Source organism: Mustela nivalis (assembly GCF_964662115.1).
Source record: "Mustela nivalis genome assembly, chromosome: 13".
Lineage (NCBI taxonomy): Eukaryota > Metazoa > Chordata > Mammalia > Carnivora > Mustelidae > Mustela > Mustela nivalis.
The window spans coordinates 83450091-83478026 of NC_139032.1; the positions used below are offsets into that span (position 1 = coordinate 83450091).

Below are 27936 nucleotides of genomic sequence, written 5' to 3' on the forward strand. Positions count from 1 at the left end.
AGCTCCGCCCCTGGCGGCGCGGGAGGGGGCGCGGGGCGGGGGGCGCGCCGCGCGGGCTTTGCTGGCTGCGCACCGAGCTAGCAGTGTGGACCGCGCTTCCCAGCGTCCGCACGCGGCTGTCGGTGCCCACCGTGCCCACCGTGCCCATCCCGCCATGGCCGCGGCCGCCCTCCTGTCCCGGCCCCGGCCCGGGCCACTGCCCCTGCTCCTGCTGCCGCCGCTGCTGCTGCTGCTGCTACTGCCGCCGCGCGCGGGCCGGGTGCGCGCTGACAGCAAGGTACCGCGCGGCCCTCTGACCCGGGCTCAGCTCCGCGGGGAGCCGGGCGCGAGGGGGCGCTGTGGCCGGGGTGCGGGCCAAGGAGGGTGTCAGGGCCGGGAGCAGAGGACCAGGTAGAGGGTAGACCCGACAGGCTCAGCACGGAAGCCACTCGGGCCATGACTCAGGGAGAGGAGCGCGTGGGGCAAGAAGTGCTGGAGATGGTAGGGGTACTTGGGACCTGGGGGTCTCAGGAAAGGGCTCTGGGACCTAATCCAGTTCGGGAAGATAAGCCCTGAAAACCAGGGCCAGGAAGAGGGGAGCCTGAGAGTTTGGAGGGGGCACAGACAAGAGATGCAGTCCCCAGCCTAGGGAAGGGATTCCCAGGAACGCTGGGCAGGGGCAGCCTGGAAATCCGGCTCAAAGTTTCCATGGGAGACTGTCAGGCAGACTCCTGCATAACTGCTTCCCAGGGACTCCCTGGGACTCCCAGGTTTGCACCGGAGCCTGAGACAATGCTTTCCGTCATGCTGGGGACCCAGAGTCCCTACGCAATGAGCCTAGTGGGCTAGTCACTTGCCTGGCCTCTAGTAGTCCTGCCGGGAATCTGTTGCACCTTCTGGAAGACACCGTGCTTCCAGAAGGGACCTGAAGTCTTCTCAGTTGTGGCTAAAAGGATCTGCTGTGGTGTCAAGCAGACCTGAGTTCAAATCCTCCCTCCACCTCTGGGCTGGGTGATCTTGGGCCTTTCACCCCTTCCAGTTTCTGTTTCCTCACTTTTTAATATGAGAATAATAATAGCTCCCACTTCCTGCATTTGGTGATCATGCCTGTAAAATGTTTAGCACCACACCTGGTGCCCGATAAATCATGCTGTGATTACAGAATCTTACTAAGGGAACACTTGAGGGTGTTCTGGGAAATGACCCAGTAAGGACAAGGATGGAACCAGGAATGAATGAGGGGCAGGAAGGGGGTAGGACCCTGTTCTTGGTGCAGAGCAAAGGAGTGACTTTTCCTGATGTCGCTGCAGCCTCTTTCCTGGGTAGAAGGTGAGGCTGCACTGTCCAGAGGCCAGGCAAAGGGTAGAAGCCACTAGCCACATGGTAAGTATGAGCACTGGGGACCAGCAGACCCTCATCTAAAGATCCAGCTCTGGGTATGAAAACAAGGGAGCTGCAGTCTTGACCATGTGCTCCAAGGACAAGAAGGGAATCAGTATCAGTCGTACTTTACAGGTGGGAAACTAGGGTGTATAGAGAGGTGGCTAGCTTGTGAATCAAAAAACCCAGGTTCTGGCCCTTTGTTGTTCTTTGGTTGTGCGACCCTGGGCAAGTAAGTCGCGACCTGCCTCTGGGCTTCAGCTTCCCCATCTGAAAAACAATGTCTGCCCACTTCCTTTCCTTGCAGGACCTTCTTGGATTCTCTGACCTGGCTCAGGTAGGGGACCAGCAAGCAAAAAAAAAAAAAAAAAAACCGCACGTAACCTAATCAGTGCTTTGCCCCTCCCATCCCTCTGGCTGGGAAGAGTATTTGGTCCTGGGCATCCTCCGAGTGCATGTAGGGCTTGTGGGGGAAGGGCTCGCACTCAAAACAAAGCAAAGACAAAGAAAACCTAACACCCTGTTTATGTAGTGAGTCAGCCAAACACTTGCTAGGTTGTGCGTGCTTGCGTGTGTGTGTGTGTGTGTGTGTGTGTGTGTGTTTTTAGTTGTCCCAGGGCAAGCTGGGGCTGGTGGGGTAGGGAGGCGCACCCTAGAGCCTGGAGGACGAAGCAGCTGGGGGACACAGCACAGGCCTCCTTCAGAACCTCCCAGCCCACACCACTTCAGCCAGCTGGGAAAAATAAAAATCAAGTGATGGGTGAATTTACTCCGCATTCCTCAGCACAGCCGGTCTCCTGCTGGCTCTACAGGGAGGGCTGTTTTCATAATCACCCTCTCCCTCCCCCATAACCATCCTTCCTCTCCAAGCCTGTCCGATTTGGGGGGGCGGAGAACTTGGGGGAGGGAGAGAGCCCTTCAAGGGCCAACCTGGGACTTGAAATCTATCTATCTAGGGCCCTGAAGAGTTAAGTTGGCTCTCTCCTTAGGCTTCCTGCTCCTGGGAGGTCCAGTCCCCCCTCCTGACCCATACTTTCAGGGGTACAGGGGCAGCTCAACTCCAGTACTCACCAGAGTACTCTGTGGTCTCAGGCAGTTCCTCACTCGGTGTGTTTTAATTTTATGTTTATAGCAAGGTCTCTCCTAAACAGGACTTGGAGTTTTCATCTAGGGAAGTACTTTGTCCCGGCCTGGGAGTCGGAGAGGGTTCACAGCTTCCCTGGCATCTCTGAGGGGCTGCCCAGCTCGGAGTTTGGGATGGACAGATAGGGAATCACATGAAACCCAGGCGTGGCAGCACAGACCTCTGGGAACCTGCTTTCTGCTATATGGCCTTGGAATGCAGCTGAGAATTCCCCATGGCTACCTCAGTTTCCCCATCTGTGAAAGGTGCCTCACTTCCTCCATGCATCCAGATGTGGGAAGGGGATCTTGGGTCATCCCTGTCACTGACCAGGGCCACAAGGGCAGAGAGAAGGCCAAGGCTTGTGGGAACTGGGCCAGGGGAGCAGGAGGGTCTGAAGCCAGGCAGCAGGCGGCAGCGTCGCAGGCTGGATCAGATGTTCTAGGCCAGGCTGGTCCCGGGGGCTTAGGTGTTGCTGCGCCTCCACTCTGGGAGTTTCCGCCTGTGGGTGTAATTGAAAACAGGCTCAGGGAAGACAGAGAATACAAGTGATAGAGTCCTTCTGTACACAAAGTCCTTCTGTACATGGGGCTAGGCCAGGCCCCACAGGGTCTCTCTAGAGGGAAATTCTTGCCCCAACAGTCCCGTTGACTGGGGCACCTAGAACAAAGTACTGAGAAATATCCTGTGTGCCAAGTCCCATGCCCAGCCCTTAAATCCAGAATCTTACACAACGCTGCTGCCGGTCGCTGCACCTCCTCCATCTGACACGCTTGAACAGTGAAGGTCAAAACAGTCAGATAGAGGAGTTTGCAGAATCCTGGGGTTCCAGGATGCTCAGCTTTCAGTGGGCATCCAAATGGCCTGGGGAACCTGAGAGGCTGAGTTATGAAGTGTGGACTAAGGCCAGGGCGTCTGCATTTTTTGAAGTGCATTCCAGGTAATTCCAAGGCACATCCCCCTGTTGAGAATACAGAGATACAGAGAGCCATGGAGGTTTGTGGAGTGAGAGAGTCACCGATCATCAAAGAGGAACTTTTGGAAGGTTAAGCCAGCAGGGAGGAGGGTACTATGTCCTTAGAAGCAGTTAATGGGGTTCAAACTCGGCCTGTGGTCATGGAATGGGGAGTCGGAGAGAGAGGTGGGGGCTATTCAGGATAAAGAATTGGAAGAATATGACTGATGGCTTGTCCGGAGTAAAACAGGCTCAGAGGCCTCGGGTGGGTGGCGGGTAGGTAGACATCAATTGAGAAAAGAAGCCGGTCCAGCTTTGGGTGGCTCCAGATTGGGGCCATCCAGGGAGGTGTCGAGTTGGCAGTGGGCTCTGGGGGAGGTCTTTGCCTGCAGGAAGACATGGAAACGGGCTCTCAGGGGGCTCTCAGGCCATGAGAGAAGAGGGAAGACTCCACCTCAAGGTGACACAATTTGGATCTGCTCGTTTCTAGAACATTTCACAGCTTGAGCCCCCTCTTCCCACTGTGGCCAGATTTATCCATCTCTCTTAAGAAAAATCTCAAGTATGACCTCTTGCCATCTCATTGTAGGACTTCCTTGCAAGGACGTTCTTAAGCACGAGCCATCCACATTTCTGGGGTCTTTGGCAGCAGCGTGTGCTGTAGAGAGAGGTGGGGCGCGGGGGTTGGGAGGCTGAGGCAGGGACTTCCCTGCTTCACAGTAGCTCCAGCCCTCGGGCCCAGGGCAGGATGGACCGGCCCCAGCAGATAGAGCCCCAGGCTCTCTACTGCCCCCGCCCCGTGACCCACCCCCCCAGGCCCCCTTTTCGTCACAGTTCGGTTGCTATTGGAGGAGACCTCCGCTGGTGACAGGGATGGTCACGGGAGGAACAGCAAATAAACCAAATTTTTGGAGTCAGGCTCTCCATAGTGACCCTGAGCGAGCCTCTAGTCTTCCCTGACGCTCCCGATTTCTCCCCTTTAAGGTGGGATTGTGAGGAGAGGAGAGAGGTAGAAAATGGCTTGCAGACGTGCGGGAGGGTTTTGGCGGCTACCTGGGCAGCAAGTACCACAGAAAGAGCGCTGACCCTGTGCCAGGTTTGGTGTCGGCTGCTCTGCGTGATGGACTCATTTCAGCCTCAGGACAGGCTCACGAGGCAAAGACATATCCTCCCCATCTTGCAAGGGTGGGTGCAGAGACTCAGAGGGGCCGAGGCCGCGCAGGGAAATGGAAGACCTGGGGCTCGAGTCTGGGCATGGTCCGTCCCCCCGCCGCCATGGTGCTTGGCTGCCTCCAGTCCAGCACCACGGGGTCCAGCAATCACGGAGGAAGGGCCTTGCCTAGGCTCCTGGCAGCTGGGGCTGGGAGCCGAGGCCCTCTGCCGACTCCTGGCCAGTGTCAGGGCCTTGGCCACCCCCTCAGGACGTCGCACCTCATCTGAGGAGAGAAGGAATGTTACAGTCTGATGTGGAGGCTGCAGGCCCCGGGGCGGGTGGATGCCAGGGTAACGGGTGGGTCCAGGCTGGCCTGGCCACACAGAACACAACCACATCTGCCTACTGGGGAGTGGGTGGGGGTGACTGGGAGTCCGCAGCAGAGCTGGGAAGGGGGCCCCGGAGACTTGACGAGAAGGCAAGCTCAAGGCATTGCCCGAGATCTAAGGAACGTGGGGGACCATGCCTGGCTGTCAGCGTTCGCAGGCGGAGGAGGACTGCCCGGAGGAGTTGCCCAGAGTGTACTCAGCTCAGGGGCTCAGGGGTTCAAACAGGTGTCTGACAGCTCAGAACAGCTCAGGGGCTCAAACAGGTGTCTGACAGCTCAGAACAGAAATGGAATACTGGGGCACCTGGGTGGCTCAGTGGGTTAAAGCCTCTGCCTTTGGCTCAGGTCATGATCTCAGGGTCCTGGGATCGAGCCCTGCATCGTGCTCTCTGCTCAGCTCAGAGAGGAAGGGAGCCTGCTTCCCTTCCTCTCTCTATGCCTGCCTCTCTGCTTACTTGTGATCTCTGTCTGTCAAATAAATAAAATCTTAGAAAAAGAAAGAAAGAAAGAAAGAAAGAAAGAAAGAAAGAAAGAAAGAAAGAAAGGGAATACCTATGGCCCTTCCCCAGAGGGCTCTGGGCCACTTGTGGGTGCTGGGATTGGCAGAAAGCCCAAAGGAGCCACAAACTCACCTGAGTCCTGGTGGCTTCAGAGAGAGCTGAATAGCCATGAGGCCTGGGGGGTCTGTTGCTTGAGCCACAAAGAGCTGTGTCCCAAGAGCCTGGAGCCCAGAGTGGCCTGTAGGCTGGCTGAGCCAGCCCAGGGAGTGGCAGGAAAAGGTTGAGTTGCCCACCATCTCACAGCTGCTAACTCGGATGGTAATAGGTATAATAAACTTCAGATGGTAATAGGTATAATAAAGAAAAACAAAGCCACTAGATAAGGGGACAAAGAGTAAGGGGAGGCGGGTAGTCTGGAAAGTCTTCTCAGAGGAGGTGATGGGTAAGTAACATGAGGGAATGGGCCAATGGAGTATCAGGGGGTAAGGGTTTCAGGACGAGGGTCCCAAAGCTGCAAAGGTCCTGTGGCTAGAGTGGAGGGACCCAAAGGAAGGAAAGGGCACCAAGACAAGGTGTTGTGGAGAGGCTATCAGCTCTCATAGGCCTTCTTTCCCAGTGTCGTGCAACCATCAACACTACTTAGTTCCAGAACATTGTCATCACTCCACAAGGAAACCCCTGTGCCCGTTAAACGGTCACTCCCCATTTTCCCCCTCCCAAGTCCTGGCAGCCATTAATCTGCCTTCTGTCTGTGGGTCCGCCTCCTCTGGATGCCAATAAATGGAATCATCCAACAGGTGGCCTTTTATGGCTGGCTTCTGTCGCTTGGCATCAGGTGGTCAAGGTTCATCCCTGTTGTAGCAGGGGTCTGTACTTTTTATGGCTCAGTAATATTCCATCGTATGGAGAGACCAGCTTTCCTTTCTCCATCAGCTGATGGACATTTGGACTGGTTCCACCTTGTGACTATGGTGAATCACGCTGCTATGAATATCTGTATAGGTGTTTTTGTTTCAACACCTGTCTTCAGTTCTTTGGAGAATAATTCTGCCTAGCAGTAGAATTATTAGGTCCTACCATAATTGGTAATTCTATGGGTTTTTAAAGATTTTTTGAAAAGATTTTATTTCTCAGGGGGGAGACAAACCATAAGAGACTCTTAATCTCACAAAACAAACTGAGGGTTGTTGGGGGGTAGGGGGTGGGGATAGGGTGGTTGGGTTATGGGCATTGGGGAGGGTATGTGCTATGGTGAGTGCTGTGAAGTGTGTAAGCCTGATGATTCACAGACCTGTACCCCTGGGGCTAATAATACATTATATGTTAATAAAAATAATAAAAAAAACAAAGATTTTATTTCTTTAGTTGATAGGGAGAGGGAGAAGCAGACTCCCCACTGAGCAGGAAGCTGGATGTGGAACTCGATCCCAGGACCCCGGGATCATGACCTGAGTTGAGAGCAGACATGTAACTGACTGAGCCACCCAGGTGCCCCCAAGATTTTTTTTTTTTTTTTAAGTAAGCCCTATGCCCAATGTGGAGCTTGAACTCATAACCCTGAGATGAAGAGTCGGATCCTCTATCATCTGAGCCAGCCAGGTGTCTCTGAAATATTTTTTTAAAAGTCCCTACACCCAATAGTGGGACTCGAACTCACAACCCCAAGATCAAGAGTTGCACACTCTGATTGAGCCAGCCAGGCCACCCCAATTCTGCACTTAACATACTGAGGAACAGCCAAACTATTTTCAAGGCAACTATTCATATTTTCAGGTATTCTTACCTTAAGGCTACTGGGCTCTGTTTCCTCCAAAGGGCTACTAGCTCCTCTGCTACCTGCAACCCTGCCCACAAAGGCGGGGTGGGGGGGGCGCAGGTTCTGCTGCCTGTCCCCACTGGCCCCTCCTCTCCTCCTCTCCTCCTCTCCAGCAAGCACTGGCCTTCAGCTCACCTGAGCCCCTCTTGTAGGTGTTTGGTGACATGGACCAGGTGCGTATGACCTCGGAGGGCTCCGACTGCCGCTGCAAGTGCATCATGAGGCCGCTGAGCAAGGACGCGTGCCGCCGAGTGCGCAGCGGGCAGGCGCGGGTGGAGGACTACTATACAGTGGAGACGGTGAGCTCGGGGACCGACTGCCGCTGCTCCTGCACGGCGCCGCCCTCCTCGCTCAACCCCTGCGAGAACGAGTGGAAGATGGAGAAGCTCAAGAAGCAGGCCCCGGAGCTCCTCAAGGTAGGCTTTCTGGGGGAGGGGAGGAAGGGAACACCTCCCGGAGGAGATCCTAGCACGGGCTGGTGCCTGGCTGTCCTTCCAGTGGAAAATCCACACCCTGGGGAGGCGCTGTCATTATCCCATTTCGCAGGTGGGGAAACAGAGGCTCCCTGCGGGGAAGCCACATCTTGCTCAGACTATTCGCCAGTAAATGCTGGAGGCGGCGTTCTTCCGCTAGCTCACTATGCTCTAGCGGATCTGCAAAATACAGGTTTCTGTTCAGAGAGCACCTACCACCAGCCAGGCAGGCACTAGTTCTGGGGATATAGGAGGAAACCAGACAAAGTCCATGCCTTCCTGTGTGGGAGACAGAAAAGAAGCAAACACAGAATATTTTATCATCCAGTTTAGTGTTCTGTATTTTACCCAAACCTGTTCATCTGTCAGCACCCCAATACAGTATTTTAAATTTTGTAACATTTTATTGTTTTTAATGTAATAAGAACATGTCCCCTGTGCAAGCCCCACCTGCATGCCAGATGTTGTGCTAAGCTCTTTTTACGCATGTTTTCCTCTAAATTCTCAAACCATTCTGGGACATGTGGGATCACTGTGCTCGTTTCATAGACAAGAAAACTGAGGTCTAGAGAAGTTAGGTAACTGGCCCAAACTCTCACCTAATGGCACGTAGCCTTGGATCTATGCCATACTTTCAAGTGAATTTTATGCTTACCTTCCCCCGCCAGCCACCAGCATGGGCAGATCAGAAAGAAGCACCACCTCTGGGGAGCACAGCTCCCCATGCAGGCCATCTGCAGGGCCATCTGCAGGGCCCATGCTTGAATAGACACATGTAGCCTATGTCACTGTCCCCACAGCAAGCCAGGCACTTTCACACCATTCATAACACGCCCAGCTCAGTGCTTGGTGGGTCTGGGATTTGAACCACATCCTGCTGTATCCAAAGCATGTGTTCTAAACCACTTTTCTCCTGTCTTTCTGTAATGGACTAGATAGTTTTGGTGTCTTTTGAGAGTACCTTCTTCTTTTATAATTTCTTCTAAACATATGAGCATCTGCTTTGCCTTTTTTGGTATCAAGAACTGTGAAATTGACTGAGATGTTACCCTACTTGTAAGCTAACAACTTGGCAGCCAATTTCATGGATGCTGGCAGAAGACACAAGCCTCCCTGGGTCAGAGACAAAGGACTTTATTACTCACAGCAGCCAGAAAATCTACATTTTCTTGAGCTAATTCTCCCAGCTCCAGTTCCCATGGGGTGACTCAGTGAAGACCTGCACACACACTGGGGTATTTTCCAGGAGCAGAGCCCCAAGCTTAGAGAATCCAATTTTTTTTTACAATGGGCACTGAACATGCCTTCCCTACTCTCGAGGGAAACGCTCTCTCTGTGTTCTGAGGCTGTTGCCTATACAAAAGATGTCCTGGAACAAAAATGCTCAGTGCCTCTGTATGCAAGACATGTGAAAAATTGTCTTCAACATTTGGCTAAAAATGTTTCCTTTCTTTTTTTTTTTTCCTTTTTTTTTTTTTTTTTTTAAGATTTTTAAAAATTTATTCGACAGAGAGAGAGCACAAGCAGGCAGAGCAGCAGGCAGAGGGAAAGGGCAATGCAGGGCCCTATCCCTGGCCCTGGGATCATGACCCGAGGCCAAAGGCAGATGCTTAACCAACTGGGCCACCCAGGCACCCCTAAAAATGTCTTCTTTAAATTTAACGTCAGACGTTAAATTTAAAGAAGACATTTTTATTTTTGTAACAACTAACTGGATACCAAAGCTCTTAAAGTTGGTGTAGGGTTGGGGCACCTGGGTGGCTCAGTGGGTTAAGCTGCTGCCTTCGGCTCAGGTCATGATCTCAGGGTCCTGGGATCGAGTCCCGCGTCGGGCTCTCTGCTCAGCAGGGAGCCTGCTTCCCTCTCTCTCTCTCTGCCTGCCTCTCTGTCTACTGTGATCTCTCTCTGTCAAATAAATAAATAAAATCTTTAAAAAAAATAAAAAATGAAAATAAAAAATAAATAAAAAGTTGGTGTAGGGTTGAATTTTAGGCCAAGTTCCCTCTTAACTTGTCAGAACCTGGACCCCACTGTCTCTCTGGGGCCTCGCTAGGGCCCTGCAAACTCCAGGCGCTGAGGCCATAGATCAATCTTGAGCTGTAGGAACAAATCCAACTTCTGCTCAAGTCCACCTCTCAATAACTAAATTGTAAGCATACTTTACACAGGGATATACAAACTCTTTTCATAAATTCTGGCTAATTTCATCCTTACTACAATCCTTTGGCAAGGGAACTTACTGTTCCAGCTTTACTTGTGGAGGAATCTGAGGCCCAGAGAGGGCTTGTGACTTGCCTAAGATCTCACAACAAGAAACTGGTAGCATTGGGATTTGAGCTCAGGAATTCTCTGCTGTGTCCCCTTGCCCATGGAAGGGGTCCCTAGGCAGCTCTTAGCCTGGAGCCCATTGTTCCTTGGGTCTTTTCAATGCACAGAAGCCATGGTGATATTCATTCAGCCTTATAGGACTGGAGTGGGGTAGTAGAGGGATTGACTCATCAGGTGGTGGTATAGGAGGAAGAGAAGATATGACTGGGGCAGGTACCCGAGAACCCCAAAAGGAGAAGGGGGCAGAGGCAATATGAGACAGGGCTGAGGCCCCTCCCACTAGATTTGGCTCCTCCTCCCTCAGCAGGAGGCCGTCTATGGGAAGCCCTCCAGGAGAGAAGGTTAAGGGAAGCCCATGGAGGAGGGGGCACACACCCATGCTACCTTTCCCTTGTTTCTACCCCAGCCCTTTCCCTCAAGCTAAGAACTCCAGCTTTGGAGTGATTTGGTCTTGATAACATGACTGTGAGTAGAATGGAGAAGATTCTAGATTCCCCTTCTTGGGGAGGTTGGTAGCACGTGCATGCTATTCACCTCTTTACTCCTTTTTCTTCTGGACATGAACTAGACATGGCCCCATCCTTGAGGAATCTCCGATCTCTTGGGGACACAGTTCCTAACTCCGAAGATTGGTCACTGGTCCTGGGCCAAGGGATGTCTCAGGGACTGTGGGAACCCAGAGGAGGAGATAATATTAGAGCGGGGCTTTGAGGGATGGGTAGGAGTCCCTCAGGCAGAGAAGAAAGGAGGACATTATTGGTGAGAGCAAGGGGAGTGGATGTGGCTCAGGATGGCTCCCTCCCCTCTCTCTGCTCCAGCCCTACTAGTTGCCTGCCAATTCCTCTAATATAGGGCTTCTCGAACTATCTGTGGTGAAAGACTAATTTTTTATAAATAAGAACCAGTACTTTGGGAAAATGCCATAAAAATGAATTATTAGAAAAACGAGGCAAAAACAGACATGCAAAATACAAGTCCACTGTTTTACTGTTAGAGTCAACACATAAAAATTTCTCTGTCGGGCGCCTGGGTGGCTCAGTCATTTAAGCGTCTGCCTTCAGCTCAGGTCATGATCCGGGGGTCTTGGGATGGATCCCTGAGTAGGGCTGCCCGCTCAGTGGGGAGTCTGCTTCTCCCTCTCCCTGTCTTCCCTGCTCATGCTCTCTCTCTCTCTCTCTTAAATAAATAAATAAATAAATAAATAAAATCTTTTTTTAAAAAAGTCTCTGTCAAAGCATCTGAAAAAGTCTAAAAAGTCTAAAAGTCTACTTTCACTTTTTGCAATTATTTTTATCACAGATGAGTAACCTGTCGCTTGGAGCGGTGCTGGTCTGCGGCCCGTACTTTGAGTAGCGTGGCCCAAACACACCATGTCTCTTCTCACCTGCAGCTCTTTGCATAAACTATTCCCTTGGCCTGGAATGCTCTTCTCCTGCCATCTTTGCCTAATCTGTGTTGTTACTGCAGAGCTCAGCTCCAACATAACTCCCTGCTGGCGTAGTTTACTAATCCGCATCTGCTCCTCAACAAAGTCATGATCTGGGTACCTCTCGGCTACTCTCTGTTCTTTCACAGCCAGCGAAGGACCCTGAAGGCTTCTGTCTGTCTTACTCCTCACTATCCGTAGTGCCCGGCCCAAAGGCAACATTTGCTGAGGTCAAAGAGGGTGCAGGGGCAGACCATGGGGGGCTCGAATGCCAGGCTTAGGAAGGGCAGGGTCACGCACGAGCAATGGGGAGCCATGACAAGTTATCTAGCAAAGGAGAGACCCAGAGTCAAGTCAAACCTGTGCTTTGGAAAGCTGGTTTTGGTGGCCACGAAGGGGAGCAGAGTGAAGCCAGGAGGATCCGCTATAGCCCCCATGATTGTTGATAGCCATGAAGCCCTTGCTGCGTCCCCACTCTGTGCTGAGCTGTCCACACTACTGCTCCTTACCACTGCCCTACGGACTCGTTTCACCGAGAAGGAAGCTGAAGCACATAGGAGTCTACGTGCATGGTTTTCCTACTGGGCTCCCCAGAGCCTGCGGGGTACAGAGTAAGTCTTCAGAGTCCGAGCAAGGTTCCAGGGGAGCAGACAAGACTCAAGGTTCCTGCTTCCCTGAGACTTCTCCACTCCCTTTTTCCATTTTAGAGATTAATGTCTACTCCAAGAAAGGCTCTCTGGCTTAAAACAGCTTGAACACCCCTGGGAGAGTGGGAGTCAAAACTGTTTTGGAAACAGCTGGCCCGGGGCCAGACAGGAGCGCTGGGCTGCTCAAACCTCAGGCGATGCTGGCGGGGGGGGGGGGGGGTGGGCATGCCAGAGGGTAGGAGGAACTGCCCTTCTCAAGAAGCCAGGGTAAGCTGCTTTCCCAGCCAGCCCCTTGTGCCATGGTTTCCTTGACCCTCCTGGCATCTTGGCCATCTGGAGAGAAGGTCCCATTCTCATGAACCTTGATGAGAATGGAAAGGGAGGGGCAGCTGCAGGGTGGTGGCTGGGGGCTAGGCCAGGAGGACACAGCATCTGCCACCCACCTATTTGTTATGCAAGCTCCTCCCCTTCTCCTGGCTTCAGCTTCCCCACCTGAACACAGGAAGGAACACAGTAAAGCAGGATAGGAAAGAGGTTTCTGTTTATACAATCTGGGTTCTGCAGCCGGCCCCATCTAACAACTGGGTGCTTTTGGACAAGTCACTTCACCTAAGCTGCAATTTCCCATTCTACAAGATGAAGATAAAATATGTCCAGACCAGCCAGCCTGGCTGTCTCAGTGGGTAGAGCACACAACTCTTGGTCTCGTGAGGTTGTGAGTTCGAGCCCCACGTTAGGCATAGGGATTACTCTAAAAGAAATAGTTGTTTCGGTCCCTAGGTGCCCACTCTGAGGCAAGTGATTCGTGTTCCAGGGATTTATTATGAAAATGTTCCTAAGAGAAGCTGGTACAAATAGGGTGGGGTCTCAGGCCAGGCATCAGCCTTAGCCCCAGGGGGAGCTGGAATGTGAATGACAGCTCAACTGTCCCCACTGGGGTTAGGGAGCTGGGCCTCTGGATGCCCGCCCCTGTCAGACATTGCCGGAGGACTGCCCCAGCAGTCTGACACATCTGCCCCAGATGCTGACACAGCATCTCCCTGAAGAGAGTCACAGATGCAGGCTGTTAAGAAGGAGGAACATGGAAGCCAGGTATGGGATCGGGTATAGATCCCAGGGCATCCGGACTGATCTCCTCCAGTGTCCACTACACACCTCGTGGAGTTGTCTTGAGGACACAGTAAAACAGCTCATTACAGCCCCTCACACAGCGCCTGCCACATCCTAAGTGCTCAAAAGATGGCATCTGTGGCTTTTCCCATGACGATTATCACCAAGCTGGGTCTAGTGGGGTGCTGAGGGCCCACATAGGCCATTGCAAGTGGTGGGGCTCCTTTTGCAGCCTTTGTGCCTGATTCCTGGTCTCTGCCCTTGCCCTGACGCTCACCCTCTCCCGGGCAGCTCCAGTCCATGGTGGACCTCCTGGAGGGCACCTTGTACAGCATGGACCTGATGAAAGTGCACGCCTATGTCCACAAGGTGGCCTCCCAGATGAACACGCTGGAAGAGGTAAGGGCAGAACTCTTCCCAGGAGCCAGGGCAGGTCAGCATGGGGCGGGGGAGGGCGCGGGTCGATGGTGGGCGGGGGACAGGGGCTGTGTCAGAAGGGGCCCTGGCCATTCTGCCTTAACCTGCTGGCTGTTGAAAACTGGACTTCAGCAAGGTAGCTGGGAGAAGGAGAGGCAGGCCTCCAGGTCTAGACTTTGGAAAAGAGATCTGACTGGGGCTCACAGGCCTACAGGAGGCTGGAAGGCTGGTGAAACTGAGGCACCAGCTGATTGTCTGAAAGAGATGTGGAGGGGGCTGGCAGGAACTTGCCAAGCCCTCAGTTCACCAAGACCAGGACTCACACATGGCACAACTCCAAGGCCACTGGTCACATAGAATGCCACATAAAAGCACAGGACTGGCCAAGCCCACTGGGGCAGGGCTTAAGAGAGCATGGCTGGCCCAGGGCCCACCTGCATTGGAAGCAGAGATGCTGAGCATCTCCTGGTCAGTACAAATGAACTAGAGGTCTAGGCAGGTGGCCAGGACTGGCCCCTGAGGACAGCGACAGAGTTGGGCCATCATGGGGGTCCAGGCTGCAGGTTCAGGGTTTGCTGGCGCGCATCTTTGCTGGCACAGCCGGGCCTCCGCCTGTTTCCTGCATCCGGCCCCTGCTGGGCTGCTGGGAGCCTGGGGACGTGCAGCTGCCAGGAGCGGGTGTGGGGGCTTCCTTTCCCAGCTTCCTTTCCAGAGGGAGGGGGCACCTGGGCATCCTGTGCCCCAGGGTGGGAGATTAACCCCTTACTCTCCCCAAAGTTGGGGGTCACAGTGGCTTTAATTATCCAGAAAGTGTTTGGTGTGTGTGTCCTAGGGGCTAGGCCCTTGCCAGCACAGGAGTAGGGTACCAGTTGCTGGATTTCCACGGTGCTCCAGTATTTTCTGTGCACCTAGGAGATGCTAGGCTCTCCTGTCGCTAGCTCTGCAATTAGCCCCCTTTGGCCCGTCCTCCTGTAATCTTAGGAAATGTTAACTCACTTCATGTAACCATGAGCCAGACGATCTGGAGAGTATGTCTGCTGCGGCTGGAACAAATCAGAAGTGATTTCCGTAGCCACAGAGAAATGATTTTTTAATTATCTTCTGTTTTGTATTATCTGTGCTTTGCTTCTGTTCACTAAGAGATAACTCAAAAAAAAAAAAAAAAAATTTTTTTTTTTTTTTTTTTTTGCTTATTGCTAAGTCTGGGTGGAGATGGAGAAAACAGCCTCGCCCAGGAGGGACCGGCTCCCTCTGCCCAAAGGAAAAACCTCACTCATTCACTTACTAAATAAGATTTTAATAATTACGTGGTCTCTCAGCAGCACGTTGTCTCTCAGCAGCACGTGGCCACGGGTGCCACCACCCTGCCCCTATCCCCTTGGGCCCCGCTCAAGAGACTGGGCCGCCAAGCGTGATGCCAGAAGCTGGGGTGTCCCCTCCAGGGTGGTGGGGGGTGGTGGCGGCTGTTAGAGGGGGCTAGAAAGACCCTGGAGTCCTGCCCCCGCAGAGCGTCAAGGTGAACCTGAGCCGGGAGAACGAGGTAGTCAAGGAGAGCATGCGTCACCTCAGCGAGCAGCTGAGCCGCTACGAGAATCACTCAGCCATCATGATGGGCATCAAGAAGGAACTGTCCAGCCTGGGCCTCCAGCTGCTGCAGAAGGACGCAGCCCCGGTCTCGGCCGCTGACCCCGCCCCTGGCCCTGCTAGCAAGGCTCAGGTGAGGCCATGGCCCTGGTGATGGGGCCAGAAGGTGGGTGGGCTTGGGAACATGGCGTGCCAGGACCTCCGTCCCGACGGCCAGCTGGATGGAGGTTCGGGGTTCCAGGACGGGGCTGAGAGTTAGCACAGCTGGAGAGTCCCTGGCAGGGTGGGGGGCGGGGCTGCGGGCAGTGCAGCGAGCACTGTTGCTGAGAGGAAGGCATCTGGTGGCCTTCTGGTTCCCATTCCCAAACCAGCGGAGACAAAGGCATAGAGACGACCCTCCCTGCCTGGCCCTGCGCAACAAGGCTGGCTGCTGCAAGACCACTTCTAGCCTCCCCTAGTGTGGCTGGGTCAGGCCTGCTCAGGGTCGGGGGGCAATGTCTTGGGGACCCTGCAGACTGATACCACTTCACCAATCCAGTCTGGGATGCAGAATTCCTGCAGCAGACACCCAGACATTCCATATTCAAGCTCAGCACAGAGTGGGCAGGCACATGAGGTGGTGTCACCCAAGATCTATAAAACACCTTTATACATATTTGAAAAAGGCCTCCTCCAGGCAGACAGTTGGTGAAAAGGCTGTCCCTCTGGGCAAATGAAGAGAAGCCCCCTGTAGGTGGGCAACTTGTCCAGTGGCTCCTTCCTATGATAGCTACACATGAGGGGGTACAGACTCGATTTCAGTGCCATCCGTGCCCTGTAGGCCAGTCACCCTCGTGCAGGACACAGCCGCTCTGTTCCCCACAGCAGCCTCGTGTTTTAGAGTGGAGACTCCCGGCAGCCTCTAAATCTGACTTCTAAAGTCGAAACCTGACTTCCTCACAGACATGATCACATAGCCACCTGCAAGAAGGGGCAATCATGGCCTGTTGGACAGATAAGGAAGCGTAGGGTGAGGGCCCGTGGGGAGGTGGGGGGCTGTGCCGGGACTGGAACCCGTGGCTGCGTGACTGGCAAGGCCGCGCTCTTCCTCTCCACCTCTCGGCCCCCCTGTGCTGACATTGTGCTGATGGGGCCAACTGTGTCTGCGGCCAGGACCGCCTCGCTGCTGATAAAGCATGGAGGAAACCTGGTGCCTTGGCCCAGGGCAGGCTTCCTGCTCATTCCCGTGTCAAGTCCACGGGCGAGAATGAATGCTGTTCGGGCCATAGCACGGAAGGTCTAGAGACTGTACTTGCTATATCTGCCGGAGATTCTGCCTAACTGTGGGCGATGTCACAGGGCCTTTGTTCTTGTGCCAAGCCAGCATTAGAAGCATGTAAGAGGAAGTGAGAATAAAATTTACAGAATGTTAGAAACTTCATGCGCTTAGGGAAATGGCCTTGGTGACCAACCATCCAAGTTGGCCTGGGACTAAAGGGTTTCCCAGGATGCAGGACTTTCAGTGCTGAAACTGGGAAAGTTCCAGGCACATAGAGATGGATTGGTCACCCTGCCTTGGAGCCTGAAAACCTCGTCCCAGCCCACAAAGACCCATGAACAAGAGAGTTAGGGATGGGAAGCTGATCTGGTGAGCTGCTCCCTCCTTTGAGAATTACCCATTATAATCTACCCCCTGGGGACGAGTACACAGTGGTTTGGAAATGGAACAGGAACCTAACCTATCAGGTTGGGCTTCTTTCAGCCAAGGAACTGGAGAGCTGACTGGGAAAACTGAGGCATACCCCAGTCATGGACGTAGCCACTATGGAAGGAAAGCACCTGAGACCTAAGGCCTAAAGCATCATGACCACTTCCGCCCCCCCCCCGCCAACAGACTGAGCCTCCATGACCTCCTGAACACCCTTTCCCCTCCCCCAAGTCTGAGATCTTCCCTTCTCGCTCAGGACACAGCCGGAGGGAAAGGGAAAGAAAACAGCAAATACAGCAACATTCAGAAGACGCTGGCAGACAGGGGCCTCACAAAAGCTCCTAAGGAGAAGCTGCTGAAGGTGGAGAAGCTGAGGAAGGAGGGCGGCAAGGGCAGATTCCCCCAGCCCACAGCCAAGCCCCGGACCCTGGCCCAGCAGCAGGCTGTGATTCGAGGCATCACCTACTATAAGGCGGGCAGGAAGGAGGCAACCGAGGCCGTGGCCGGTGAGTTGGAGGAGAACTGGCCCCTGGGGGTGTGGGGGCCTGTTGCTGGGTGGCTGCACCCCAAGCAGGGGACCCGGTGTCTTCTCTACAAACTGCCCCAGATTTCAGGTCTGCTGGTTACCTATTGGTGTCTGTCGCTCAACCACACAATGCGACGGTACCCCTTGTGGGGTTGATGGGGAGTTCATGATTCTATCAACGCAAAGGGCCACGAGGTTCTTCTCCGGTATTTTCAGCGGTCTCTGCCCTCACTGGACTTTTCCTTCTTCGTTTAGAGATTTGGCCGAAGGTCCACTATGTACGTGCTGTATCTCCCAGAGATTCCGCCTAACGCAGACTTCACAGTCCGGTGGGGAAAAAGACCCATGAGCAGGCAGCAGCCACAGGTGGGGTGGGACTCTCCAGGGGCTGGAGCCAGGCCAGGTTCTGGGACATGTTCTGGAGCCTTCGGAGCACCTCTCATTTCCACAGTGGCCTTGGCAGGGATGCCTCCCACTTCCTATTTCTCCAAAGAGGAGCCCACAGACTCCTGTATTTTTTCTGTATTTTTTCATGGGGGATCACAGTGAAGGGCAACCAAGTAATTAACCAAAAAAAAAAAACCCACAAGAGACAAAAATCCCAAGAGCACCCAAATTTCTGGGCCATCCCCACTGGTGTGGCTCCTGATTTTTCCTCTGGGACCCTCCCCAGATGCCTGCTCTCGTCTCATGTCCCAGAGAGGTGACCCAAACCTGCTCGCCCCCCCTGGGTCCGGTTGACCACCTCCTTCCATGAAGCCCTCTGCCCACCCCATGTCCAAGGGGCCAGGAGGTGGAAATGTGAGGGACCAGACTCCTTCAAGAGCCCCCCCTAAATTCTTGGCCTCTCAAGGCTCAGGGGCCTATTTCCAGATCCCCCGGTGGCAGCTGCTGGCTCTGAGTCCCGCCAGCTCCGCCTGCCCACAGTACAGAGCCTCTGACCCCTGGCTGGGCACTGCCCAAGAACAGCTGCAAACAGCTGGCTCTGCCAGCGAGGCCCGTGGGAACCAGGCCCTGGCCCTGGCCGGCTGCCAAAGCCAGGCCCCTCCAGAGGGTGTGCCCCATTCCCAAGAAACCCCAGGGGCTGCTGCACCATGGGACCGGCTAAACCCTATGCAAAGAGCAAGGCTGGCAGGGAGAGAAAATGAGGGAAGTCAGGTAATTGTCCCAGCGTCAAGGGACCTCAGCCCCGGGGGCCTTACCATCCCCTTTCCTTTGTCCCTGGCATCACAGTTTTCTGTGTACTTTTACACACACTGTTGGACTTGATCCAGGTGAGGAAACAAACAGAGAGGTGAAGAGACGGGCTCCAGGTTTCACAGCGAGTTGCTGGGACTGGAACCCAGGCCAGCAGACTGCCAAACCTGCCTGAGAGCCCTCCCCAGCTCTGTGCCCTGCAGTGGGGCATTGAATCTTCCTGTCGTCTTACCTAGACCCCATCCAGCCCAGCCCAGACAAGTGGGTAGGTCAGAGATGGCCCTCAACAGGTCCCACGGGAGCTGAAAAAGTCATCCTTTCAGCAAAGGCCTTGCCAGCGAGACTTGGCCAGGGAGGGGGGGTTGGTCCAGAAACCCTGGCGATCAGAGGTAGGAGGTGAGTGAGGGGACAGAGAGATGGAGACCTGAGGGCCAGAGGTGATGGGGGGCTGACTGCATCTGTCCCTCCCTGCTTGAAGAGGCAAATGCTGTGCGAGAGGACGGATAGGCTGGGTTCCAGAGGAGAGGACCAGGAGAAAGTCTGTAAAACGGGAGCAAGGGTCTCTCCCTCCTAGAGTTGAATCCGGGATGTGAAAGAATCGGGACAAAGTATCTGACACTTAGGAGGGAAGGGGGCTTATGTTTGGCACCTCATGCTTGCCAGGACCTGTGCAAATGTTGTATACCTTTTCCTCTAATCATAGCAAGAGCCTAACAGGGTGGGCCTTACGACTGCCGTTTCATAGAAGAGGAGGCTGAGGCCCAGCGAGGCAGGGGACTTGGCTGAGGTCACTCAGCTCGGGGGCTTGGAGCCAGTCTGTTGACCACGAAGCCTCCCCATCACCCTCTTTTTGAGGCCTTTCCCCCCTCAGGGCCTGCCCCATTCTCTCCGCCATGGCCCCAGACCTGGGAGCCAGGTGGGCCCCGGGAGGACCCTGGGTGGCAGCACAGGACGTGAGCACAGAGTCCTCTCTCCACAGACAACGCCCTCAAGAGTGCTTCCTGGCTAGAAGAGCTGCCGTCCAGGGCGGAGGGGAGGCCGCCAGAGCCCAACTCCGCAGAGCGTGATGAGGCTGAGCCCAGGGCCTCAGAGGGAGCAGACCTGGCCTCTGGCACTCTCAGTTCCGACCCTGCCACCACCCCTACCCCAACTCCCACCCTCCGGCCCCAACCCACCGAGCCCCCTTCACACGCAGATGTCCCGAGCCAAGGTGAGTGAGCGTCACGGGGTCCGCAGACTACAGCCCATGCGCCAGACCCAGACTGCAGCCTGGTTTTGTCTGGCCCTTGAGCTAAGAACAGTTTTACATTTTGGAAGGGTTGCGAGAAAAGAATACGGGTCTGGGAAGCTTAAAATCTTCACTGTCTGATCCTTTGTAAAAAGTGTGAGGATGGGGGGCGCCTGGGTGACTCAGTCGGTTAAGCAACTGCCTTCGGCTCCGGTCATGATCCTGGAGCCCCCAGGTCAAGCCCCGCATCAGGCTCCCGTCTCGGTGGGGCATCTCCTTCTTCCCCTGCTCGCTCTGTCTCTCTCGCTTGCACTCTCTCTCTCTCTCTCTCTCTCTCTCTCTCAAATAAATAAATAAATAAAATCTTTAAAAAACGAAAGAAAGTTTGAGGACATTAATAGTCAAACAGGTAGTATTTTTTTCAAAGATTTTATTTATTTATTTGACACAGAGAGAAACACAGCGAGAGAGGGAACACAATCAGGGGGAGTGGGAGAGGGAGAAGCAGGTTTCCCGCAGAGCAGGGAGCCCGATATGGGACTCGATCCCAGGACCCTGCGATCATGACGCTTAAAGACTGAGCCATCCAGGTGCCCCCAACAGGTAGTATTTTAAACAAATCCTTCCTAACACGTCAGCTAGAATCCCATCATCAAATCCGGCAACTATTTTCACTTCTTTATCTTTTTATGTCTATGTTTGTAGCTTTGGCGTGTGTCTTTCAGTAGAAATCTTTCCCATTAAATCATCAAGCCCAGGGGCGCCTGGGTGGTTCAGTGGGTTAAAGCCTCTGCCTTCAGCTCAGGTCATGATCTCAGGGTCTTGGGATCGAGCCCCACATCGGGCTCTCTACTCAGCAGGGAGCCTGCCTCCCTTTCTCTCTCTCTGCCTGCTTCTCTGCCTACTTGTGATCTCTGTCTATCAAATAAATAAATAAGATCTTTAAAAAAATAATCATCTGGGACGCCTGGGTGGCTCAGTGGGTTGAGGCCTCTGCCTTCGGCTCAGGTCATGATCCCAGGGTCCTGGGATCCAGCCCCACATCTGGCTCTCTGCTCAGCAGGGGGCCTGCTTCCTCCCCTCTCTCTGCCTACCTCTCTGCCTACTTGTGATCTCTGTCTGTCAAAGAAATAAATAAAATCTTTAAAAAAAAAAAATCATCAAGCTCGTCTTTCTGGAGGGCATCTTGCTGCCTCCAGGTGTTGTTAAACCCATTCCCCACTTGGATCTGAGTGCATTCAGCTTCCAGGAAGCTTTCCTAAAGGGTCTGTCAGCGGTATGGACAGTAGCTGCCACTTACCTGCCTCTCACCCCCAGCCCATTTCCAATGTCAGACAACTGGAAATAATCTGAAGGCCTAACACCAAGGGGACTGGGGCACAGCTATCTGGTGGCCTGGTAGAGCCTTGAAATCACATCATTAAAAGCCATTTAATGATGTGAGAAATTGCTCAGTGGAGGGAAAAAACAGGATACATAAAACTGTATATTCAGAAGAATCAGGATTTTTTTTAAGTACATCTGCATGACTGCATATGCAAAGGAAAAAAAGAAACAGAAGGAAACAAAACATGTTTAAAATTTTCTTTGGATAATGACATTTTTCATTATTTTTCTTTTCCTCATTCTCCTTTGCTGAATGTTCTGTTTTCTACATTGATCAGACATTGCTTTGATCATAAGGAAAGTGGGGAAAAGGCTGCAAATATGGGGCGCTTGGGTGGCTCACTCAGTTAAGTGTCTGCCTTTGGCTCAGGTCATGGTCTAGGGGTCCTGGGATCAAATCCTATATCAGGCTCCCTGCTCAGTGGGGAGCCTGCTTCTCCCTTTCTCTCTGCCCCTCTCCCCTCCTTGTGCTCTCTCTCAAGCAAATGAATAAAATCTTTAAAAAAAAAAAAGGTTGCAAACAAAATATCGGGAGGGGTTTTAAGTAAGACCCAGATGATGTTCCCAGGACTTGCTCTGGCTCCAGGGCCTTTGGGGCCGAGGACCTCATGCTGCACCCCTCACTCCCCACAGGCAGAGAGTTGAGCTGTGAGGGCACCCTGCGGGCTGTGGACCCCCCCGTGAGGCACAACAGCTACGGGCGCCACGAGGGAGCCTGGATGAAGGACCCCGCTGCGAAAGATGACAGGATCTATGTCACCAACTACTACTACGGGAACAGTTTGGTGGAGTTCCGCAACCTGGAAAACTTCAAGCAAGGTTGGAGAGCCGGGAGATGGGACGAGGGCCGGGGGTGGGTGGCCTGAGAAGGGTCTCCCATGGAGACTGGGCCCTCTTGTGCCTGTGCTTTCCCGTGGTCCAGACTCCCAGCCTGGCCTAGCTCCAAACGATCAGCCACCCCCCACGAGGGGCAGCTGAGGGCATCCCCTGTGTGCTGGAGCCGGGAGCGGGAATGAGGCAACAAACAAGATGCACGAGGTCCTGTCGTCAGGAGCCTAACTCGCTATCAAGAGGAGCAATACTTCGGGTTTCCTGTTCTTGAGCACTTACTATGTGCACATCACGCCGCGTGAGGCAGCCCGTGGTAGCTTCTTACTTCTCTGAGGGGGGCGGGTTATCACTCTGTTTTATAGGTGAGCAGAGCCCCAGGACTTAGAGGAGCTGCAAGTCTGCGCAAGGAAGGGCAGGATTTGGGTGATCAGCTCTGGGGCATGATGGGGGAGGGGTCATTTAGGCCTGACCCGCCCTCCAGAAACGCACAGTCTGATGTGAGAGGCCATGACCTTGGGAAAGAACTCCAGTGTAGTGTTTGAGGGAGAGTTCGAGGGACTGTGGAACCCAAGCCTGAACGTCAGAGACCTCCCTGAGGAGGAGCTGATGTTGAGCTGAGCCCTGGAGAAAGAGCAGGAAGAAGCCATAGAAAAGGGAAAGGGCCAAGTGTTCCAAGCAGAAGGCCCAGTGTGTGCCAAGGCCCAGCAATGAGAGGCAGGCTGGCCCTAGAAGGGAAGTGGGGGAAGCCTAAGGAGAGAGTAGGCTCAGGCAGACCTTAGGAGTCACATTAAAGTTTGGATTTATCATGAGAGCCATGGAGTCAGAGTACAGCCTGGAACAGCCAAAGTCCTTCCTTTGCCGGGTCAAAAGGGACCTGATGCCTGCCCCAGGTGGCTCACAGGCTGGTGTGGAGGACACCAGTGAAAAGTGCCAAAACAAGGGTGATGGGAGGCCAGAGGAGTGGCCCTCACTCAAGCCCCGGGAGGTGGTGGAAGGCTTCCTGGAGGAGGAAATATTGGTGGAAGGCTCTGAAAGATAAGGAGGCATTGCTGAAGCAGATTGGATGGGGAATGGCAGTCCAGACAAAAAGCCTGAGCAAAGGCCCTGAGACAAAGCCTAGGGGCTGTCTAAATCCTGGCTGTGCCATTCCATAACCCGGTGACCTTGAATCCTCTGATCCTGTTTCCTCCTTGGCAAAGGGGGATGCTAACAGTACCTGCCAACTCTTAGGGGGTGGGGGTTGGACCCGCAGGTGGTAAGATGATCAGCCCAGCTCTGAGCCCAGAGGCTGATCTGTATCCCCTGCTTGCTGGGGTACTCGGGACCCTGGGAGGCCTGGCCCTGCCCCGGTGTGAGCAGCTGCCTTGCACACACAGGCCGCTGGAGTAACGTGTACAAGCTGCCCTACAACTGGATCGGCACGGGCCACGTGGTGTACCAGGGCGCCTTCTACTACAACCGCGCCTTCACCAAGAACATCATCAAGTACGACCTGCGGCAACGCTTCGTGGCCTCCTGGGCGCTACTGCCCGACGTGGTCTACGAGGACACGACGCCCTGGAAGTGGCGCGGCCACTCAGACATCGACTTCGCCGTGGACGAGAGCGGCCTGTGGGTCATCTACCCCGCCGCGGATGACCACGACGAGGCCCAGTCCGAGGTGATCGTGCTGAGCCGCCTGGACCCCGGCGACCTGTCCACGCACCGGGAGACCACGTGGAGGACGCGGCTGCGGCGGAACTCCTACGGGAACTGCTTCCTGGTCTGCGGCATCCTGTACGCCGTGGACACCTACAACCGGAAGGAAGGCCAGGTGGCCTACGCCTTCGACACGCATACGGGCACCGATGCCCAGCCGCAGCTGCCCTTCCTCAACGAGCACGCCTTCACCACCCAGATCGACTACAACCCCAAGGAGCGCGTGCTGTACGCCTGGGACAACGGCCACCAGCTCACCTACACCCTCCACTTCGTGGTCTGAGCCGGGACATGTGCTCACAGGAGAGGCGTGGCCATGGTTGTGGGCGTGGCCGTGGGCGTGGCTCCCCCACAGCAGCTCCTCCAGGGGGTTCCGCCAGCAAATATTTATCGGGGTCCAGGCCCAGCGCAGGTGCTGGGCACGTGGGGCAGCCAGGATAAAGCTTCCTTGGCACCCGGTGGAATAATAATCCCTTCCCCATGCAGACCACTATGCCAAGAGCTTCACATGCACAAACCCATTCATTCCTCCCAGTAGCACCCTCAGAGGTAGGGATAATTAAGCCCGTTTCACAGATGAGGACACTGAGGCACAGAGACCATGTCCCTTGCCTAAATAGCCTCAGCTTGGATCAGGCAGGCCAAACCCTCCCAACAGTCCTTTGTTACAGAGAAGGAGACCTGACCATGTTTCCCTACACCTCCGGGCCTCTCCCTGCCCCTCTAGTTTCTCTTGTTCTCTCAATTCTGTCTCCCTTCCCCGGGACCATTAAAAAGCAGAGGCCTCAGGGACCTCCGCATGAGTGTTGTTGGAGGCCCCCAAGCGTGTACCACCCCACGCCCCCGTTCTGGGTGAATTGCTGGTGGCCCTGGGCTTCAGGTCCCTTGGCTAATGTCCCTGTTCCTTGCCTTTGGCCACCCCCCCACCCCACCTCACCCTCTGTCCAACCACATTCCAAACCTCCATGGTCACCCAGCCACCGAGCAGAAACCGCACCCCGAGGAAAAATACCGGCCCCTGTTCCAAGTTCCCCTCCCTCTGCATTCATGTTTATTTTCTCGTATTCCTCCTCAGTGCTGTCATTTGTTTCTGCAGCAGCAGCTGAGAAGGCCGCAGGCAGCTGCCTGCCAGCCCTGACTCTACCAGGATGGGAGGCTGGGCCAGGCCCCGGGGCTCCCTCTCCACACTGAGGCTGAGTGCTGGCTTTGGCCACATACCCGGGCCACACGACCTCTCCTCAGCAACTCCCAGAGCCCTGGGGCTTGGGGTCCATGTTGTCCTTTCCTTCTGGACCTTGGAACCCACAACCTATATGTACTCAGGGATACCTCCAGGTCTGCCATGAGCAAGACCCTAGACCCAGGGCTGGGGTGGTGCCAGGACAGAACAGAACAGATTGCCTCTTCCTTGTCAGTCCCCACCCAGTCATTTGGTGGAATGGCCCGGCAGGGTTTTTTTTTGATTTTTGTTTTGTTTTGTTTTATTGTTTTTTTGCGGAATTGGGGGGATTGCTGGGGAGACTGAGATCTGAACAGTTGGGTTCAGGGGAGGCATTGGACCTTACGGTTGCACAGAAGTCCTAGAGGGTGGATGCTGGGAAGGAAGAAGAAGCCGGAGTATGGACTGGGGTTTTCCAGGTTTCAGAGTTACTGGTGCCAGGACCACCCTGAGCCCAGGCCTTGGGGCTGAGGATGCACAGGCGGGCTGTCTCTGCTGGCACTGCTGGTGGCTCCCCGAGCCTCAGACCCAGACAGCCCACTGGACATAGACCTTCAAGCCAACTCCCTGTTTCCCCAAAGGAGAAAGAAGCCCAGAGAGGTTTAGAGAGTAGCTTGGGGCCACACTGGGCAACAGGACACAACTGATCTTCCAGAAGGGCTTTGTGTATTTCCTTTATTCTTCCGGCTTAGAGGCCACTCTGCCTGGGAAGGCCATAGACCCCCGAGCACCCAGTCCAGCCTTTGAGATATTGACTGCTGATCCCTACACCACCCGCTGAGCCTGCTCCCCCTCATTCTGTGCCCATGCCAGCTCCTGCGTATCTGTATATTTGAACGCTCAGCTGCCATGTTAGAAAATTTAGCCGCACACCCAAGAGTAATAGGGAAAAGCATTTTGTGCAGAAGACATTTCTTTCAGGCATCATCAGGTGATGTTTTGTTTAAGCTGTAACTCACTCCTGAAATAAAGGGGAGTGGTGATAGGGAGCCAAGCAAGGCCTGACTCATAGTGGTGGACACATCCAGCCTCCCCCACCCAACGCCAGTGGCCTCCACTAAACAGTTCCTTCAGGGGGCTGCGTTTCCCTTGGCCCTGGGTGTGGGTTTTACAAGACTGTGTCTTTCATGATATCACAGCCTAACCATGCGAGCAGTGTTCAGACTCCTCTTGCTCATTAGTCTAGAAAAAGGGAAAGTTAGAAAGGACAGGATTTGGGAAAACGAAAGGACAAGCAAGATCGTTTTCAGGGGAAGGCGATGCTGCCTGCAGCCTCCAAACCTTCCCAAAGCCCCTTCTGTTTTCAGGCCTGAGTGGGGGGGGGGTGTTTATGGTAGACGGAATTATTTTCCTCACTTTATAGATAGTTGAACTGGAAGCCAGACATGGGTCATTTGTCATGAAAGCAGTTACGTGGGGAGCCGAGTCTCAAAACCAGGTCATCTAACCATCACCACTGACTGAGTGTTGGGTAGGCCAAGCCTGCCAGGTGCGTATTCTTGCATCATTGCAACAGGGAAGGTCTATACTCAGAATACGCCCATTTTATAGATGAAGAAACTGAGGTGAAGGGACTTACCCAAGGTCACACAGCAACTTAGTCTGTGGCAGATCGGGTTTCAGGGCTCGTCGGTCCATGTTGTTTGTCAACTGCATGACACTCCAGGGGCAGCTCCGGAAGTGTAACCAGGCCACAAACTGCATCTACAAAGGACACCCAAGAAGGAGATTGGGGTCAGCTTGTAAAGAACCTTGAATGCCAAGCTAAGGACTGCCTCCAATTGCATTTGGAACAAAGTCAAGTGTAAGTTAACAGAGAGAAAATAATTCTAAGACAATTGGAATTGATTTCATTGTTGATGGGAGCCAGGGACAGGTTTTTGTCATGGACTTCATTGCATTTGGCCACAGGTACTTCAAGTAAGAAAGGACCTGGACTGGGGAGGGCCAGTGTTTCTTTCTGACCTTTGATGTGGAGGCAAAGGAAACTGTCTCTGGTATTCTGAACACATGAAGGGGCTTCGATTGCCACCTTACCCCCTAGAGATTTCTAGCTCTTGACATTTAATTTGCTCTGTCTGTGGAGGAGAGAAGGGGGCTTTGCCTTGGGAGCAGCCCAAGGTTTTCCTGGGAATCATTTGAATGTTCCTGAAAACCTCTATGCTCCAAAGCATCATGTTCTCCTTGACGGCATTGGAAACCACTCTGGTGACAGGAGCACACAGCACCGGACAGCTGTCAGGGAGTAGGAGGTAGGGAGGCCTGGGTTGGGAATCTGGCTCTGCCTCTTTCATGCTGCATGCTTGAGCAGGGTAGGGACTGACAGAGGGGACAGATGTCAACTCCATTTTGTGGCTGAAGACCTGCAGCTTAGGGAGGACTGAGGGCAGCTGAGGACCCAAGCAGCACCCTCCTAGAGCCAGAAGGCGCCTAGCACACGTTCTCACTGATGCACCCAGGAACCCCCAGGACCCTGGCATTACTTTCCCCCCTGACAGGTTATGAACCTCAAGTTCAGAGAGGTTAAGCGACCTGCTCAGGGTCCTAAAGGTCCTCAGGTCCTAGCAAGTAGTAGAGTCAAGATTTGAACCAGGTCTGTTTCTATACCAAAGCCCCAAACTCCCTGTTAGGAATCTTGTAACGAGTCGTGTTTTCTCTTTTGCTTTGGCCGCTGAGAACCTCAAAGTCAAATTTGAGATTAGTTTTAATAATTGTACTGAGTCACCAACTGGACTCTGACTTCATTCTAGCTTTCTGCTTTAACTTTTATCCTGATCTGTTTATTTTTACTCTATTGTATTTTATCTATGTTTGTAAGTTGCCACAATACCTTTTTTTGCAACAAGGTGGCATATACCTAAATAAATACATGATCAAAAACTCCA

The 27936-nt window shown here is 53.8% G+C and overlaps 1 protein-coding gene and 1 long non-coding RNA gene across 2 annotated transcripts; one reads left to right on the plus strand and one right to left on the minus strand.

Annotated features, from left to right (window-relative positions):
• The first annotated feature begins 18 nt into the window (after window positions 1-18).
• On the plus strand, window positions 19-27936 carry OLFML2A (olfactomedin like 2A). The gene is made up of 8 exons (XM_082695534.1): window positions 19-277; window positions 7447-7710; window positions 13570-13677; window positions 15203-15412; window positions 17223-17472; window positions 19669-19899; window positions 21937-22122; window positions 23511-27936. Exons 1-8 carry the CDS (start codon window positions 155-157, stop codon window positions 24113-24115), a joined length of 1977 nt encoding a protein of 658 aa, XP_082551660.1. The 5' UTR covers window positions 19-154; the 3' UTR covers window positions 24116-27936.
• On the minus strand, window positions 2448-7504 carry LOC309846544. Its single transcript, XR_014301989.1, has 2 exons — window positions 7430-7504; window positions 2448-2984 (listed from the first exon to the last, which is right to left on the minus strand). It is a non-coding gene; the product is annotated as an uncharacterized lncRNA (long non-coding RNA).

Excerpts from the sequence above, each read along its gene's own strand:
- OLFML2A (XM_082695534.1), top strand. The coding sequence starts at position 155 with ATGGCCGCGGCCGCCCTCCTGTCCCGGCCCCGGCCCGGGCCACTGCCC. Across the intron at positions 15,413-17,222 it reads GCCCTGCTAGCAAGGCTCAG|GACACAGCCGGAGGGAAAGG; the intron begins GTGAGGCCATGG and ends CTTCTCGCTCAG. Across the intron at positions 19,900-21,936 it reads CGCAGATGTCCCGAGCCAAG|GCAGAGAGTTGAGCTGTGAG; the intron begins GTGAGTGAGCGT and ends CACTCCCCACAG.